The sequence below is a fragment of the Drosophila rhopaloa genome, unplaced genomic scaffold (assembly GCF_018152115.1).
Source record: "Drosophila rhopaloa isolate 14029-0021.01 unplaced genomic scaffold, ASM1815211v1 contig_155, whole genome shotgun sequence".
NCBI lineage: Eukaryota > Metazoa > Arthropoda > Insecta > Diptera > Drosophilidae > Drosophila > Drosophila rhopaloa.
In genome coordinates this window covers 10,984,378-11,001,203 of record NW_025335034.1, presented here as the reverse complement: position 1 = coordinate 11,001,203, position 16,826 = coordinate 10,984,378, and the positions used below count along the sequence as shown (strand labels likewise).

Below are 16,826 nucleotides of genomic sequence, written 5' to 3'. Positions count from 1 at the left end.
CCTCCGCCTCCTCCGGCAATCTCCACCCCCCGAAAGGCGATGTGGTGGTCTGGGCATCATTCCGTATTCATACCAAGCACCAATTCCTCGTTGTTTCTGCCGCTGCAGTTATTGTTGTTGCCTGCTATTAAGTGAAATAAAAGTAAAAATGCAATAAAAATGTTGGCCGCCTCTCGTTTTGCATTAAAATTGCATCGCAATTGCCATGGTTGCTGTTTTTGTTGCTTTTATTATGGCAATTGTTTCTGCGCTGTTGTTGCTCAAATGAAATCCAATTAGCCGACTACAAGGCCTACCAGCAGTAACAGCAAAAGCAACAATGACAATGCCAAGGAGTAGAAGAAGAAATGAGAAGTCGCCCCGTGACTTTTTCCAGAGTCCTTTCCTCGGGGATGTGCGTGTATCTGTTTTACAAGTGTGCGTGGGAATTGAATATGCAGTAATTGCCGTTCTTTATTTTTGGCCATGATTTTTTCGTGTCTGACACAGAAACACGTCCAGTTAAGTGCAAAAATGAATATTAATAACCGTTACTTCTAGGATTAGTCTCTGTTAAAATGCTAAGTGAACGGCGTGGTATTGCGGTCTCCCTCTTTGGCAACTGCCTTTTATCTAAATAATTCTTCGGTTGATTTGGAATTTTGAATGACACAAAAATTTAAATAGTTAAAATAGTTTAAGTTTAGAACAATTAAAAAATATATATTCTTGATTTGGCGAAATAATTTATGGCAAAGCTAAAAAAACTGCTGTTAATTTATAAAAAATAAATATTAAAATTGTTGTAGTATTTTGATGAAAAGAAAAACAGCAAATTAAAAATGTTGTTTAAGTTATATTTTTTTTTTCGATTTTTCTATGGGAGCTATATGATATAGTCGCCCGATCCGGCTCGTTCCGACTTATATACTACCTGTAATAGAAAGCCAACTTTTGGGAAAGTTTCAAGCAGATAGCTTTAAAACTGTGGGACTAATTTGCATAGAAACGGACGGACGGACAGACGGACATGGCTAGATCGACTCTCCTGGTGATGCTGATCAAGAATATATATACTTGATAGGGCCGGAAATATCTCCTTGATTGAGTTGCAAGCTTTTGACTGAAATTATATTACCCACTGCAAGGGTATAAAAATCAGTTTATCAAGTTATTAAAGGTTGACGAACAGTAATCCCATAAACTAATTTTTCTGCGTAATTTTAATCAACTCCAAAACACTATATTTTCAGGAGAATAACATACTGAAAATGATTTGTTAATTTCGCGACTGTATCTTTGCTAATAAATAATTAGTATGCAATCGCTTTTGGCCCACACACGCATCTCAGGCATTCGCATTTGGATGCCAGGACGGCTCTAACTACACCAAGATTCCGGCCAGAAATAACATGGCTCGTGCCCAAGGAAAACTGTCAATTAACCTGTGGGGTGAACTTGCGGAAAATTCCAGCTGCTGCATTCGTCGAAGAAGCATTGGCATTTGCATTTCAATGGCTTGGCTATACGGCCGCGGCAAATGGATTGCATTCGTGTGGTTTGAGCTCGAGTCTCCTTATCGCTATCGCCGCCTGCCAAACGCCAAGCGATAACGCGTAGAACACTTTGCGCTAATAAAGATCTCAGTAGTCAGAGACACTGGGAAGTAGGGGCCGATTTCCCCTTCCTGCGAAATCCGCTGCTTTGTGAACTCAAGCTGACAGAACGCTATTTCCAATTGTGCTATTAATCTGCCACATTTGCACTTCGCCGGAAAAGAGTCGGCAGGCGGCTTCCATCTCTCTCCAGCTGGCTCGCTCCCACTTCTAGGGTAATTCCTTAAAGAGAAGGCGAGATGGCCGATGGCAGAGTGGAAACGCTTGGCTAACCCGAAAATAGAAACAATCAAAATAAAAATACATTCTCTTCATGCTCTCGTCTAATAAAAAACCCCAAAAGCAAAACGATTTCCATTTAAAATGTCGTCGCAAATGCCAGCTGGAAACTGGATCCCAGTGGCATGGGGGAAACTCTGGCCGTCGACCAATGGCAGTTGGGCAGGACCACGCCCCACGCCTCAGTGAATGACCAGTGCTGCCCATCAGCGGGCAGAGCGAAACCTGTTTTCACGAGCGAGAGGCAATGAGGCGCATGCGCGAACAGAGTGGGACGCAACTCATAAGGGTGGACCAACCAGAAGAGACGGGCTGGTGGTATTATGGTAGGTTAGGTTCAAACAAGGTGGCAAACTGGCTCGTTAACCGAAATAGGAAGGAAGTCGGCAGAGTCGCCGGCGTCGCAGCGGATAACTGGTTTGACTTGTTTCCGGCTCACTCCAACCGCCCAAAAGCACCAACAAACGGCAGAGAGTCGGCTGAGGGCAGAGCAGAGCAGCGGCCGTCGGCACAATTTGACTACATTTATGAAAAGTGTTTTCGTCCGCCAGCACGCGTCCGCTCCCAGCTCGCAATTTGCAATCCGATAATCCGCAGTTGGAATTTCCCGCACGGGGTCGTATTCAAACGCGGAATCAATCCCAAATCAATCAAACATTTTGTGTGTGTGGTCTATGATTTAAACACTCTTCGGCTAACAATTTAAAATAGTGCCCATTGAAAGTTTAAAGTGCAGTGAAGGATCCCCAAATTGGCGCCACTAGTTGCCAGCATGTCCAGCCACGAGGAGGATGACCACGAGCACGAGAACGAGCACGGCGACGAGGTGGAGGAGCAGGAAATACACGTAGACGTGGACTCCGATTCCCGGATGTCATGCGGCAGCGGATCCGATGTGGATATGGACGGGGGCAGCTGTTACGATGAGTCCGAAACGCCTTTGAGGTGAGGATTTTGTGAAACTAAGGAGATAAAAGTTAATTTATGTCCGGGGTACGCAAGCTAACAAAATTTTACAGGCTAGGCTTTTGATGTTTGGGAACATATTTTCCAAATAATAAAATAAACCAAAGTTCAGGCACTTTGATGGAGAATTCAAAGAACATAATACAAAAGGGCTTACCGATTTTTAGTTCATCCTTTCTTCCTGGAATAGACAACAGATATTTTACACTAGTGTTCTTTCAAGACCAGTTTTCCGTCAGGAAGTAATTATATATTCAGCCCAAGAGGTAAAATAAATGATCTGAATAAAATGTACCTTGGAAACTCCCCAAAAACTAAACTTTGTTTAAAATTATCATTGCTTCAATTGTTCAACAAAAGGGCCATGTTATCATAAAAATTATTCATTATTTGTACAGGAAACTATTTGCCACTAATATTTTTCAATTAATATTTCGTTCGATTACTTGTTAAATATAATGGTAGACACGGTTTTATATTTAAACAAATGGCGTATTTGTTTCGTTTGACTTGGAAAGGCCATATTAATAAAAACTAGAGCTATAGAAATTTGAATCTAGTCTTATTTCATTACCCCATAAAAGCTTTAAGCAGTATAACAGCATAGAAAAGCAATTTACATTTGTTATTATGTGTTCATAACTCCCACAGTTTTATAGTCTTCGGTATTCTCTCTCACAATGCTCACAAATCCTATTCTCAAAAATCAAATTCGTCGGCTTAACGCCATCCAAACGCGCAGATGTCTAGACCCATTGTCCAGTCTTACAAAAGTCCCCTTTTCCACCGACAAAAGCGGCTAACAGAATGTCGAGCAGACGTTGCTAACTGCTCCCATTGCTTTTGTGGTTCGCTTTGAAAAACGGTGTGAACAAACCTACTAAACGCTAATGAATTGACCACAATGACACCAAAAGAATCATGTCAAAAATGTCCCATAAAGTCACAAAGAAACTCCCTGAATTTACATAGTCCATGGATGGAAAGGGTTTGAAATGGACGGCAACGATAAAACGCACATTAGTAAGGCGCCAAAAACGCGGTGTGATAAGATTTTTGGGTCCATTTGGGGTTCGTACTGGAGCTCGTTCTTCGGTTTTAACGCCAGACAAAGACGAAATCGTTTGTCGGATTAACATTTTAATAGAGCTCGCCATAAAAATGCTATAAAACTCGCGATCCAACGAATGTAGAGCACCAGATAGCTGTAGGTTTCCAACAAAAAATATTTGTATGATCATAACCTTTGATATTGGATATTAGTGTGTGGCAACTTAAAGTCATTCCGATACAGATCCATTCCTGTAAGAAATGGGTTTTTTTCATTTTCGATATATAAATTAAATGCCGTGCGTGACTTGTTTTTGGTGCGTCAATTGATGGCATTCGATGATTTATGGGCGCGTATTAAATGCCTCTAACGGCCGTCAACATTTGCATAATTACTTAATTTTCAGCCGCATTGCGTATACGCAGGGGTAAACAGTGGTTCTGCATGTCGTTGGCTTGGCTTATCCGCTCGCGTGGGCTTTTGGTTAGTGGTTTCGAGACAGGTCCGGGTTGCAGCATGCTTAATTATTGCCAATGTTCTCAGGCTTTTTGGCTTATCAGGCGACACTTTTTAATGAGCCCGCACCTCTATATGGTTGTTACCCCCGTTTCTGATCTCATCTGCCTTCTTCTATAGCGAATCCCTGCAGTCGGAGCAGACGCGATCCTCGTCCAGCGAGAACCTGCCCTTCAGCATATCACGCCTGCTATCCAAGCCCTTCGAGACGAGCCACCACCACAGCAACAACAACCTGATCAGCAGCAGTCCCGGCTCCAGTAGCAATAACAACAATGGGGAAAAAGGCGAGGAGAAGGAGCTGCTCCAGCAGGAGGACCACGACCTGGCCGCCTATAAGCTGGCCACCAGCATCGCCAACTCGACGTACGGAAGCGCCGCGGCCCTCTACTCGTATCCGCATCTCTATCCCTCGGCTGCCGGCGGACATGTGCTGCGTGTGCCGCCCCAGCGAACGCCGCTCACCTGGGCGCTGCCGCCTCTGCATCACGCGGCGCTGGCACATCAGGCGGTCAAGGATCGGCTGGCAGGTGAGTGAAGGAGTTGGGTAACTTTAGACCAAGTCGAGGCCCCATGTCGCGGCGGTCCATGTTCGCCGAGATCTCTCGCTGTGGCTCCCCCAATGACCTGCGGTGGCAATTGCTACTGTTCCCAAATAAGCGCGATCAGAGAAGTCTTTTAAGGCAACAAGCCTATCGGCATGTCATTGTTGGCCAACACACTCTGACACATAGAGAAAGAATGGGTGCATTCATCTTGAAAATGGGGAAAATGCCAGTGAAAGTATGACAAAGTGGGTTTTTAGAGAAAATTGCATGTCATCTCAAGGCCTGTAATTGGAGTTTCTTTAATTAGGATTTTAAAATTTGTGGTGCAAAAAAATTAAAAAAGGTTTGACACAATTCTGAACAATTAAAAATGTTGAATTCACAATTTTGGTTGGAATCCAGATAAAGTTGTATGTTTCCTTACATTTTCAAATAACACCCGCCAAGATCGCAAGATCTGCCCTCAATAAAGAATATTACTCTACAGTTCGAACTGTGGGTTTTCCTCCAGTGTACGCACACACACGAGTGCTCGGGATGCTAAAGTATAAAAACATGTTTGCCTTCAAATGCGCAATCGCAGCTTAAGTTAAAAACTTAACGCTAAGCCACCGCCCAGAAGCGACACAGGAATGAGATGCGCCTTCTCATTTGCATACGCAGCGCAGCTGTATTTGAATACTGTATCTGTATCTGTCCCTGACCGAATCTGCATCCGAATCTGTATCTGCCTCTCCATGTGCATCTGCCTCGAGCCCTTCGTCTGTGTACGAGTGGATCCTCTGGCTCCCTTCGTTAATTTGTTTACATTATGAGCTTCACTTGTAGCTACAAGCGACGGGCACAGCGCGAGCCTTTTGAAATAATGAGACGGCGTTGATTTTATTACGCCTCGGTAGCAGAGAGATCGATTCTGCGGCCCTCGCCCTATAACTCATAATATTCGGGTCTTTTTCGGCCATGTGGAAAAGCTGCTTAGGAGCTGCCTTCTGCCCCGCTGCCGGCATCCTGATAGGCTTTTATGGCCAACATCCGCCCAGAGGTTATGGATAGCTGTGCGCTCTTTTTTAGTTATTTTAATGAGCTGGTTTACATGACTTTTTAATTTCGCGCTGGGCCCGAAAAGGAATTAATTACGCATTGGGCGGTCGCAGGGCTCAGCGAGTGAGTTTTCTGTCTTCGCCGGCTTATTTATCGCTGCATACCGCACTTCACATTTGAGTCCAACTGACATGGTCAGCTTTTAATTAGCCAGTCGAATGCCAGCGATCCGAGGGCTGCATATCCATACTTGTGTGCGTGGAGGAGGGGCAGCCGATCGGATCGGATCGGACCTTATGGGATCGGATGGGATCGGATCAGTCAGTTGGAGTTAACTAGTCCACCTGAGAGGCACACTTATAAGGCCGAACGCTTGGTTTCGTTTTGTCAACATCTTCGTCTTCGTCTTGGTCGTTTGTGTCTTGTTGTGTTTATTGTGTCGCTTGCCTGGTGGCTGATAAGCTGGCGCCTTGGCTTTTTTCATTAACAAGACAAACGAGCGTCCAGGGCTCGGATCCGATCCCTTCCCTCCTCGACATTCAAAGTGCTCCCCTCCCTTCCGCCTGGGCTTTTAGCGCCATATGATTAATAACCATTGCATGTTAATTTTCGTTATTTTTTTGGTAACAGCGTCGCAGCAGGCGCCAATTATTTTTTGGCCGTGCAGACCCCTAATGCAGTTTCATAACAGCCATTATAATCCGAATGAGAGTTGTGCTTGCCCACACGAATATCTGCAATTGTGGAATATGGTGGTTTTTGGATACACGAGTTTAATTCTGGTTTCATACAAAATACGAATTGGAACTACCAATCTTGAGTACGAGAATGCCTGTACAAATCTCTAGCAAAGGTCAAAGACTAAAAGACTAAAGCCCTAAATAGCCAAGTGGGAGGAATCCAGGACGAACCGCAGCCCGCCATCTATAATGCATGCTAAAAGCTTTTTGCATTACTTTAGGTGAGACTTCTTGGCCACAACCACACACCCACCATCATGAGTTTCTTCAAGATACTTATGTGAGCTTGTGCGAAAACATCATAAATAAGCATGCCTGAACAGGGCTGCCGGGAAAGCTATAAAATTATGCCTCCCTCAGAGTGTGTATATTATATCCTTTAAGGATACACGCATCTAAGCTGCGGGTAAAGAGGAAATTCGAAGGATGCTGCTTATGTGGTGCGATAAATGGCTTTTTATTGAAATTGATATTGCCTGAAATATTCAAATGATCGGCAACCCCTACGACCTATACTTCCTAAGCCTTTGAAAAATTTATGCCGAGCACGCTCGAATGCTTATCCTTGGGTCGGAAAAAAGCCAAAGGGTTTCCGAGAAAAGTCGCAATAAGAAGCATGATTTGTCAGCTTAACACCCGCCATGCATTCCTCGGCATTTGATGACTTCTGACAGCGCAGCGCCATTTTCCAACGCCAGCTCGAACGCCCATAAATATAACTCGATTTCAATGGTAGTTGGTCGGATTTAAATCAATAAGTTGGAATGGTTTTTATGTTTTGGAAAATTTTTTTAATTTAATAAGATTGGGCGAAAATCATCTTGTACGCTCCAGTAAATGTGTTGCTTGTGTTTCAGATATGCTAAACATAATTATTTCAAATCATTAAAATTGAAAATGTGACTCAGCAGATATACAGTTTTTGGTAGCTCATTAAATATAAAAGTGTCAGCCATTAAAAAAAATTTCTGTCAGGTTTTGTGACTAGAATGTATTTTACCCAATTTTGTTTATCAAAAAATGAATGTTCTTTTGTAAATAATTGTTTTTTGATTTATTTTTCACAATTGTCCTTGTTGCAAATGGTTGAAAAGAAAAGCAAAGTAATTTTTTGAATAAATTCAACCTATGAGTTAAAATTTGGTTTGGCAGAAATGAAGGTGATTGACCATCACCTACAACGACAACTGGCCAACCAATTTCTTTCCGAGTGCTCGCTTGACCTCATCTGCGGATGCGGGGTAAGTCCGCAAGTCGGCTGCCTACTTGCTGGTGTTGTGTTGTTGTCAACGACTCGCCGACCGCCTTAATATTTTGTTGCGCACTGTGCCCGCCTTATCGCACCCAATAAACAACGAAGCACACACAACGGCGACTGGCAGGAATTTTAAAAGGTTCAGCGCCAGCGCAGGCTCGTCCACCGGTCCGCCCAGGTCCAGAGTTCCAGACTGAACACCGATTCGGATGCAGACTCGGACACTGGGTCACTCACTTATGCGTCCTACTAGCGCGACTTTATGACTCAACCCGAATGGAAATGGATGTCGCGTGCTTTGTCTACAAGAGGCGGCGATAAGGGCTTCTGCTAGACCGCCGCCCGAAACCTCAATCCTTGGCAATTAGGCAGCGAGTGAGCGGCCTCCAAATTGATTTCACAGCGGGGCTCGAGTGGCTGGGCATTTAGGCAGCCAGGTAACAGCTAACAGGTATCGAGTAGCCAGCAGCGCAAAGTACTCGCAGGCGCACAGGTGCCGTCGATCAACTCCGGAAGCGGCTTTCGGAAATGGCTAGTTATCTACGAATTTATTGTTGCTAATTGCCCGCCAGGACACACACCGCACGAAGGGGAGACAGATACATATGCACGCGCTATATTAGCATTACAAAATGAAAAGGTTTTCTTATATAGCTACATTTATTCTATCAGAATACAAAACTATAAAGAGAGAATTTCCAAACATCGCAAAAAAGTTGACCGCTATGGAATTCTAAACTGTGGGGCAAAGAATGCCATTTTTCTTTCTGACATTTACACTAATGCATAACACATTTAACGAGTTTTACCTGAAACAACGTAGTATAGATGCATTAATGTATCTGATTCGAAACCTTAATGACTCGAATGAGGCTCTGGCGCATTAATTTTTGGAAAGTTAAAACCAATAATGAGAAAACTATTTTGGTTTCCATTTATCATTTTAAAAAGACGTAATTTTGATTTGGTGAAATTAACTTTGAATATAAAAGGACTCCATAGCGGTTTTGATGTTCTGGAACCGGTTCGAACCAGTACATATATTTAACGCGTTAATTATCACTACGGGCACTATTTTCACCCCTGGTGTACAAAAAAAATGCAGAAGCTGTGTGTTTTTGATGGGCTTAGACTGGTCTTATTTAGTACTCACACATTCCTCTCATTACAGCTGCCTTCCCCATCGCCAGACGGATCGGACATCCCTACCAGAATCGCACGCCGCCGAAGCGAAAAAAGCCCCGCACATCATTTACACGCATCCAGGTGGCCGAGTTGGAGAAGCGGTTCCACAAGCAGAAGTATCTCGCATCCGCGGAGCGAGCGGCCTTGGCCCGCGGCCTCAAGATGACCGATGCCCAGGTGAAGACGTGGTTCCAAAACCGACGCACCAAGTGGAGGTGAGTACTCATTCATAGCACACCCCCGCTGGGGCTGGAGGCTAAAAATCAATACCCATCCCTATGCGCAGCTACCATTTTACAGAGTTTGGAAGTGCTGACAGCTTGACACTTACCCTCTTCCATGCTCTCCGCTTTTCTGTTTTTACAGCCTTTTTAAACTACAATATGCACAAAAGACTTTTGTAAAGAAGGAATATAGGAAGGCTTGATAAACAGACCGTATTGTTTATACTCTGGTAAAGAAATTCAGGGATTAATGTTCGAACTTTCAAACGAACCTTACCTAACATCTGATAAATGCACGAATAGCTTACAGAGAAAAATATATAAATTTCTGTAATTGTAAAAAATTGCTAGCATTATTCTAAAACAAGCTTTCAAAAATGATCCTTCGTAATATCTTTAACAAAAAAATAGCTATATAATAAATATCCATCAATCGAAATTTATCAGTTGTACATATAAATTAATATACATGAGCAACACATTAAATTTGGATCTAATTATTCGTAAAACTTCTTTGTACAACTCATACATAGTGCCCAAACTTTATTGTTACAAAGGTAATGCCTGTTTTGGTATACCCAAACTAGACCTGGTGGGCATAAACGGGGAGTAAACGGCTCATGCAATATGCATGAGCACATTAAATGAACAACACTCAACTCCAACAAAAGGGGGAGCGTATTTACGAGGTTTACTGAGGGGTAGTTGCATTTTGTAGCCACAAAGAGCGCTCTTGTTGAACAAGCTAATTGGCAAGGTTTTTATGACATTTGTAATTCCCAGCTAAGTACGTGGATTAAAGTCATACAAATATGAAAATATGTAAAGTTAAAGTTAAAGTTCAATTTTAATAAAAACAAGAAAGGAAAGCTAACTTCGGGCGGAGCCGAAGTTGATATACCCTTGCAGAATACTCTGTAAATTATATTCTCCAAAATTATTCATATGATGCATTCTTAATACTCATAAAAAATCCCAACTTCCTAACTTTACAAACACCAAAGTTATGGCATTTCCGATCAATCAGTTATATGGCAGCTATAGGATATAGTCGGCCGATCCTTATGAAATTTGGTAGGTCGGATTGATTGGCCAAAAATAAAATCCATAGAAAATCCCAACTTCCTAACTTAACAAACACCAAAGTTATGGCATTTCCGATCAATCAGTTATATGGCAGCTATAGGATATAGTCGGCCGATCCTTATGAAATTTGGTAGGTCGGATTGATTGGCCAAATATAAAACCCATAGAAAATCCCAACTTTCTAACTTTACAAACACCAAAGTTATGGCATTTCCGATCAATCAGTTATATGGCAGCTATAGGATATAGTCGGCCGATCCTTATGAAATTTGGTAGGTCGGATTGATTGGCCAAATATAAAACCCATAGAAAATCCCAACTTCCTAACTTTACAAACACGAAAGTTATGGCATTTCCGATCAATCAGTTATATGGCAGCTATAGGATATAGTCGGCCGATCCCGGCCGTTCCGACTTATATACTGCGTGCAAAGGAAAGAAGGGTGTGTGCAAAGTTTCAATCCGATAGCTTTAAAACTGAGAGACTAGTTTGCGTAGAAACAGACAGACGGACAGACGGACAGACGGACAGACGGACAGACGGACATGGCTATATCAACTCAGGAGGTGATCCTGATCAAGAATATATATACTTTATAGGGTCGGAGATGTCTCCTTCACTGCGTTGCACACTTTTGACCAAAATTATAATACCCTCTGCAAGGGTATAAAAATATTATCGTTCAGAAAGCACTTTTATAAGCATTTTATATTTTCTTTAATTTAGCTGATAAGTCGTTCAACATTTGTATGCTCGACTAAAATGCTTATGCAGACCCTTAGTAACAATGCACTGAGTTAAACCATAATTAAATGGTAAATAAATAAAATAATTTTTTCATTAATAATTTTTTTTTATTTAATTTTATTATTTAAAAAAGAGATTAAGATTAATAAGATATAGTTTAAGTTTGCTTAATATAGCACGTAGAAAAACCATCTGTCAGACGGCAAATGAATTCTGATTTATGAGGCCCCTTTCCAAAAAAAATACGTGTACTCACATTAAACACGCAAATGACAATTTATTTGAAACTGAAATTAGTCAGCCAAGAATTGTGTCTAATTTAGAGGGGCATTGATGCGTGATATTGCGTGCAACTAATTGTTTTGTATTTTATTACTGCCAACTAAAAGAATTTCTATATGAAATAATTTTAGCGGATGGATTGGTTTAGTCTTGCTATTCATATGCGATTACCGGCAATCATAATGACGATGGCAAATGGCGGACAAACGGACAAAGTTTCCAACTTTCCCAGGAAAGGGAGCAGGAAAAGCGGGCGGGACGGCGCTTAAGCCGCGTTAATTGCCGCTTAGCAGGCGGCGGCATTTTTAGAGCCCAGTCCTCTCGGCTTATCAGCCATTTTGGGCCTATTCCAGCTCGTAAAAATTAATGATGTAAAACGCAATTTTGTTAACGGCAACGGTAACTGCCTCGGGCACGGCTCGTTTGCGGTTAAGTGAAATGGCAATGGCACATTATACTATGATTACGAGTCGGCACTACTCGTAAATATCCAGGGTATGTGTAATGTGCTCACATAATTGCCTTAATGCATACTGCGCTGCATTCGCCTGTAATTTGAATAATTAGCTCTGTCCAACGCGGCGTATGTGCTATGTGCCCATTAGGCAACGAATAAAGATTGCATAGTGGTTTCTCGCTCTTGCCCAATTCCTAATAAAAAGCAACTCGTTTGCGACAAGGCAAATGCCTCATTACGAGTATTCTCTGTATATTGAGTGTTATCAAGTGATTCGATTCAACAAGAACAGCAACAACCTGGCATCAATAATTAATAACAAATTGCGCGGCCAACTGAACGAATTCTTGTTGCCTGTCATTGTCTGACAATGTGCTTAGCAAAAAAAAGAGAAGCTGGCAGATTGCTAAGCATACGCAGATACAGACACAAAGCATAAAGAGAAAGAGGCACAGATACAAAGCAGGGAAAGGAAAATTGTAGCTCACTTCCCGGCGCTAGGTCCCTGTGGCTCCGAAACAAATGGCCAGTCTGACTTTTGTCTTGCTCTTTTCCTCTCCACACCGAGTACATAATTCAATTAGTTCCACAGCCATAAATCAAGATGCCGCTAAACCCTTTTTAATTACACGCTCGTTCATCATCCCAAAATTCCCACTCACATACTTCCTTGCCAAATCTTGGCGGGGCGAGTACTTCATATTAATTGGCTGGCATATGCAAAAGTTTTCCTGCTGAAAGCTGGCTAATTAAAAATTTACACACACGCCAGGAACAACTTTGACCGCAGAGCAAAAATCAATTTGACTGAAAGCAAAGTTTTTGCGGCCAGAGCCGAAAAATCAAATGAAATTAATTACGATGGCGAGAGCCATTTGTAAATTAACTTGAAATCCTGTCCGGCCCGTCGGCACGTGTCCTGCGAGAGAATCTTTAAGTTGGCGGTGGGCCAGTCCCTCGGGATGGTCTTGGCGAGGCCGTCTTGGGCAGTCAATTGATGGTCTGGCTAAATTGTTATGTCTTGGGGGATAATTGCCGCAGGACCTTTTTGGGGCTGCCATCTCTCTTCCGACTTGCCGACGTCGTTTGCGTGTAGTGTGTGAAATGATTTTAATTACCAGGACATGGCTGGCAAGGTATTAAGCAGCAGCTGCCTCCATTGGCGACAATTCGGGCCTTGATGAGCGGTAGGTCGGCGGGGGAGCTTCGGAGATTTATGGGGCGAGCTTTAATAAACATTTTAGCCTAATGCCAGGCCATTACTTATCGTGGATGGCAACAAAAACTTTCGACATCAACGCGATGGCGCCAAGAGACCAACATTTAACATTTGTAAAGCGTTTGTTACATTTTCCAGCTCCGTGACTGAAGATAAATTACAATCGTGTGTCTGTCTCAGCCCCGAAAAGCGAATTAAACCCGCACTCATTCGAGCTCCCAGAGCCACTTTCGTTTGCCTGGCCTTTTGGAGTTTTTAATCAATTTTCGTTGAATTTTTTATGCGGTAGCTGTTAAAAATGTTGCCCGATAAACCAGGCGAAGAAGTGGAAAAGTAATTGCGAAATGCCTGGCGCATAATAACTCACTTGCAGCCCAAAGCCGAAAATTGAATTGTTAAACAACAAGAAATCGCTTTAACCTAAATTGACAGAAAAACAAGTATATACATCTATGGTGGCTCTAAATATGAAATACTATTTAATGATTTATGGGCAAAAGTGTAAAATTGAGGAACTATAAGCGTTTCTATGTGTTACACAATCCTTGGGTGAACCACTAGTCAGGCGCAAAGACACGTTCTAGTTATTTCAGTTTGTGGGCCGCAATTTTGCACAAAATACCCAAGCTAATGTATTTTGAATGAAGCTCACTTGCTAGTTATAAAACCGAAGTTTGAACGATGACAACGCTAATGAAAACCGTAATGAAAGCATATTAAACCATAATTATGATATACGTCTGGCATGTGCTAGTTTTAGCCAGTTGTGGTTGTAAAGGGAGCAACCCTTCCCGCCCTTCTCTTTAGTCGGCAACATAAGAACCTCATTAGCTCATGAAAAATTCAAAATGGCGCACAAACAACCCCTTGTGCTGCGGGGGTGGATGGAGCACCACCACCGGCGGTGGTGGTGCTCTCCATGGCCACAATTAGATCAAAATCCTGCGCAAACGCGGGACAGGGTCAGTGCATCTGCAGTGCAACTTCCCTTGAATTATTTATCAGCTGGCAGGGCACAGGCAGAGGCAATCGCAACTTGGGGAGTGGGCTAAATCCCTTTTAAGCGCAAAGCATTTAAAATGCAATTTACGCAGCTCAAACTCGGCACGAAATTAATTTTCCACAAAAACAAGCACAATTGATGGACCTGTGTGCTTGTGCGGCAGTCAGCATATTTGATTTGATTAGTTTTAAATGGTCTTAATAGCCCGCTCACTTAATGACTTGATGAGCTCCTGTATCGACCAAATGGACAAGAGTGAGCAACCGAAATGTGTTTGCGGCAAATTGGTTTTCCATATTAAATATGTACATAGGGCGGTACCATTTGGCAGATAAGGTAACATTTTTGGGGCCATCGTACATATCGATTGGGAGTGGCAGGTCCAGCTATTTTGCAATCCACTAAAGAATTTAAGTTTTTTTCTATAAGGTATTTCTCAATTTTGGAGGAATATTGAATTTATGTATTTTTGTGTAACTATTTTTATACCCGTTACTCGTAGAGTAAAATGGTATATTGTATTCGTGCAAAAGTATGTAACAGCTAGAAGGAAGCGTTTCCGACCCTATAAAGTATATATCTTCTTGATCAGGGTCACTAGCCGAGTCGATATAGCCATGTCCGTCTGTCCGTCTGTCTGTCCGTCTGTCTGTCCGTATGAACGCTGAGATCTCGGAAACTATAAAAGCTAGAAGATTGGCATTTTGCATGCAGATTCTAGGAGCTCCTACGCAGCGCAAGTTTGTTTCAAAAAGGTGCCACGCCCCCTTTAACGCCCACAATCGCATATATACGATTTTAAAAATTTATATATTTCGGAAAAGTAAAAATGCAGTTTTATTGTGTTTATCAATACCTATCGAAATGTTGAAGAAATTTTTCAAATCGGACCATTCGTTAAAAAGTTATGCGTGATCAAAGTTTCTATCTCCATCTCCCTCGCACTCCCTTTATCTGAGTAACGGGTATCTGATAGTCGGGGCACCCGACTATAGCGTTCTCTCTTGTTTATTCTAGTATACGTTCAAATGAATTAATTTTGGGTTGAGGCCGAGTATTATATATGGGGAAAGCAAAATATTTGTTTTCTCTAGACCGAACAATTTGTATATGGTCTAAGCAAATTATTACATAGAGGAGTGATATTTTCAAAAGAAACTAATACTCACTTGAATTAAAACCCTTCATAACAACAGAAAAATATATATTTTTTTTAATTTATGTGAGAACTATGCTAAAAAGAAAAATATATATAATCTGTTCCTGCAGACATGAACTATGGAATCTTATTAAATTTTAAAGAATAAAATACGCAATTGTTGTATCATTTTTCTAGCTTAGTTCAGGAATGTAAAACAAAAAACTATTTATATAATGAAAACTACTTCCAACTACTTACCATTTATAACTGACAAGCTTACTTACCCATGCTACCCATCCTCTTCTCCTCCGATTTCAGACGTCAGACGGCCGAGGAGCGTGAAGCCGAGCGGCAGGCGGCGAACAGGCTGATGCTCTCCCTCCAGGCGGAGGCCATCAGCAAGGGCTTTGCCCCCCCTTCGGCGCCTCAGGGGGGCGTGAACGGTGCGCCCCTGGCGGCCCTGCACGGACTGCAGCCGTGGGCAGAAGCGTCGCATGCGGCGGGCTGCTAATCGCCATCGTCTCCGCCGGGTGGACCCCCTGTATTTTGCCGGGAGCTGGTTTTTTTGTGATACACTTCGCTTTGTACATAGTTCGGGATGAACGGACAGTGGACGCTCGAACAGAGGACTGTTCGCACTGTACATAGGAGAAAGGGCGGGGACTTGGGGCCCCACTGTAAATAATTAGCTTTACTCTGTAGTGGCGCTTACTTAACCGAACTCGGGATGTGGAGCTGGAGATGGACCTGAACCAGCGCCTAAAGTTTGTGAAGAATCTGGAATTTCCGTTTTGTGTTTCGTAGCCCTGCATTAAGACTCTTAGTTATTGTTCGCAAGTTCAGCCCAAGCGAACCGCATCTCAAAACGTCGCAGTGAGCTTGGAAGCCACGCCTAGAAATAACATATTTAATATACAAAATTATATACAAATTGTAACGTATTGTAATTGTAACATCTGTCTCTAGGCTTAAGTCGAATGGCATTACCTAGTATTATAAATTATTAACCCTAACTACATGTATGATTATTGAAAAGTAAACAAGAAGAGCAATGAAAATAAACACATTATGGAATCAAAGAATATAAACTAAAAATAGTTGTTTTTAATCGTGTGGTAAATTTAAAAAACTCCCACAGCTTTAAAGTACTTTTTTATTTTTGTACCTCTGTGCACATTTTTTATTACAAAATCAAGGTTTTCTTTGTGTTTAGCATAGACACATTGTATCGTATGACTAATAAGTAGAAAATGAGTTGAAAACTCCCCCAAAACAAATAACAACTGAAATGAAGGGAAGGTGCTCGTATTGAATGGCAATGTAACAACCCTTAAATGATGAAAACCATCCATTGAAGATGATTTATAGATGGTTATTGACAAGCGCTTCGATCCCGTAGACCGATTTTGATAGGAACCTGCGGCTTAACCGGATACCCTTCGACGTGCTAATGATTGGCGTACCTATAAAAAATCAGCCATATGTTCTGA

General features: G+C 42.1%; 1 protein-coding gene and 1 pseudogene across 1 annotated transcript; both read left to right on the top strand.

Moving 5' to 3' along the window:
- Positions 1-1,958: 1,958 nt before the first annotated feature.
- LOC108048535 lies at positions 1,959-2,580 on the top strand (annotated as a pseudogene).
- LOC108048534 (T-cell leukemia homeobox protein 3) lies at positions 2,398-16,396 on the top strand. The gene is made up of 4 exons (XM_017129274.1): positions 2,398-2,819; positions 4,528-4,937; positions 9,163-9,391; positions 15,655-16,396. The coding sequence occupies exons 1-4, from the start codon at positions 2,647-2,649 to the stop codon at positions 15,845-15,847; spliced, it is 1,005 nt and encodes a 334-aa protein (XP_016984763.1). The 5' UTR covers positions 2,398-2,646; the 3' UTR covers positions 15,848-16,396.
- The last annotated feature ends 430 nt before the right edge of the window (positions 16,397-16,826 follow it).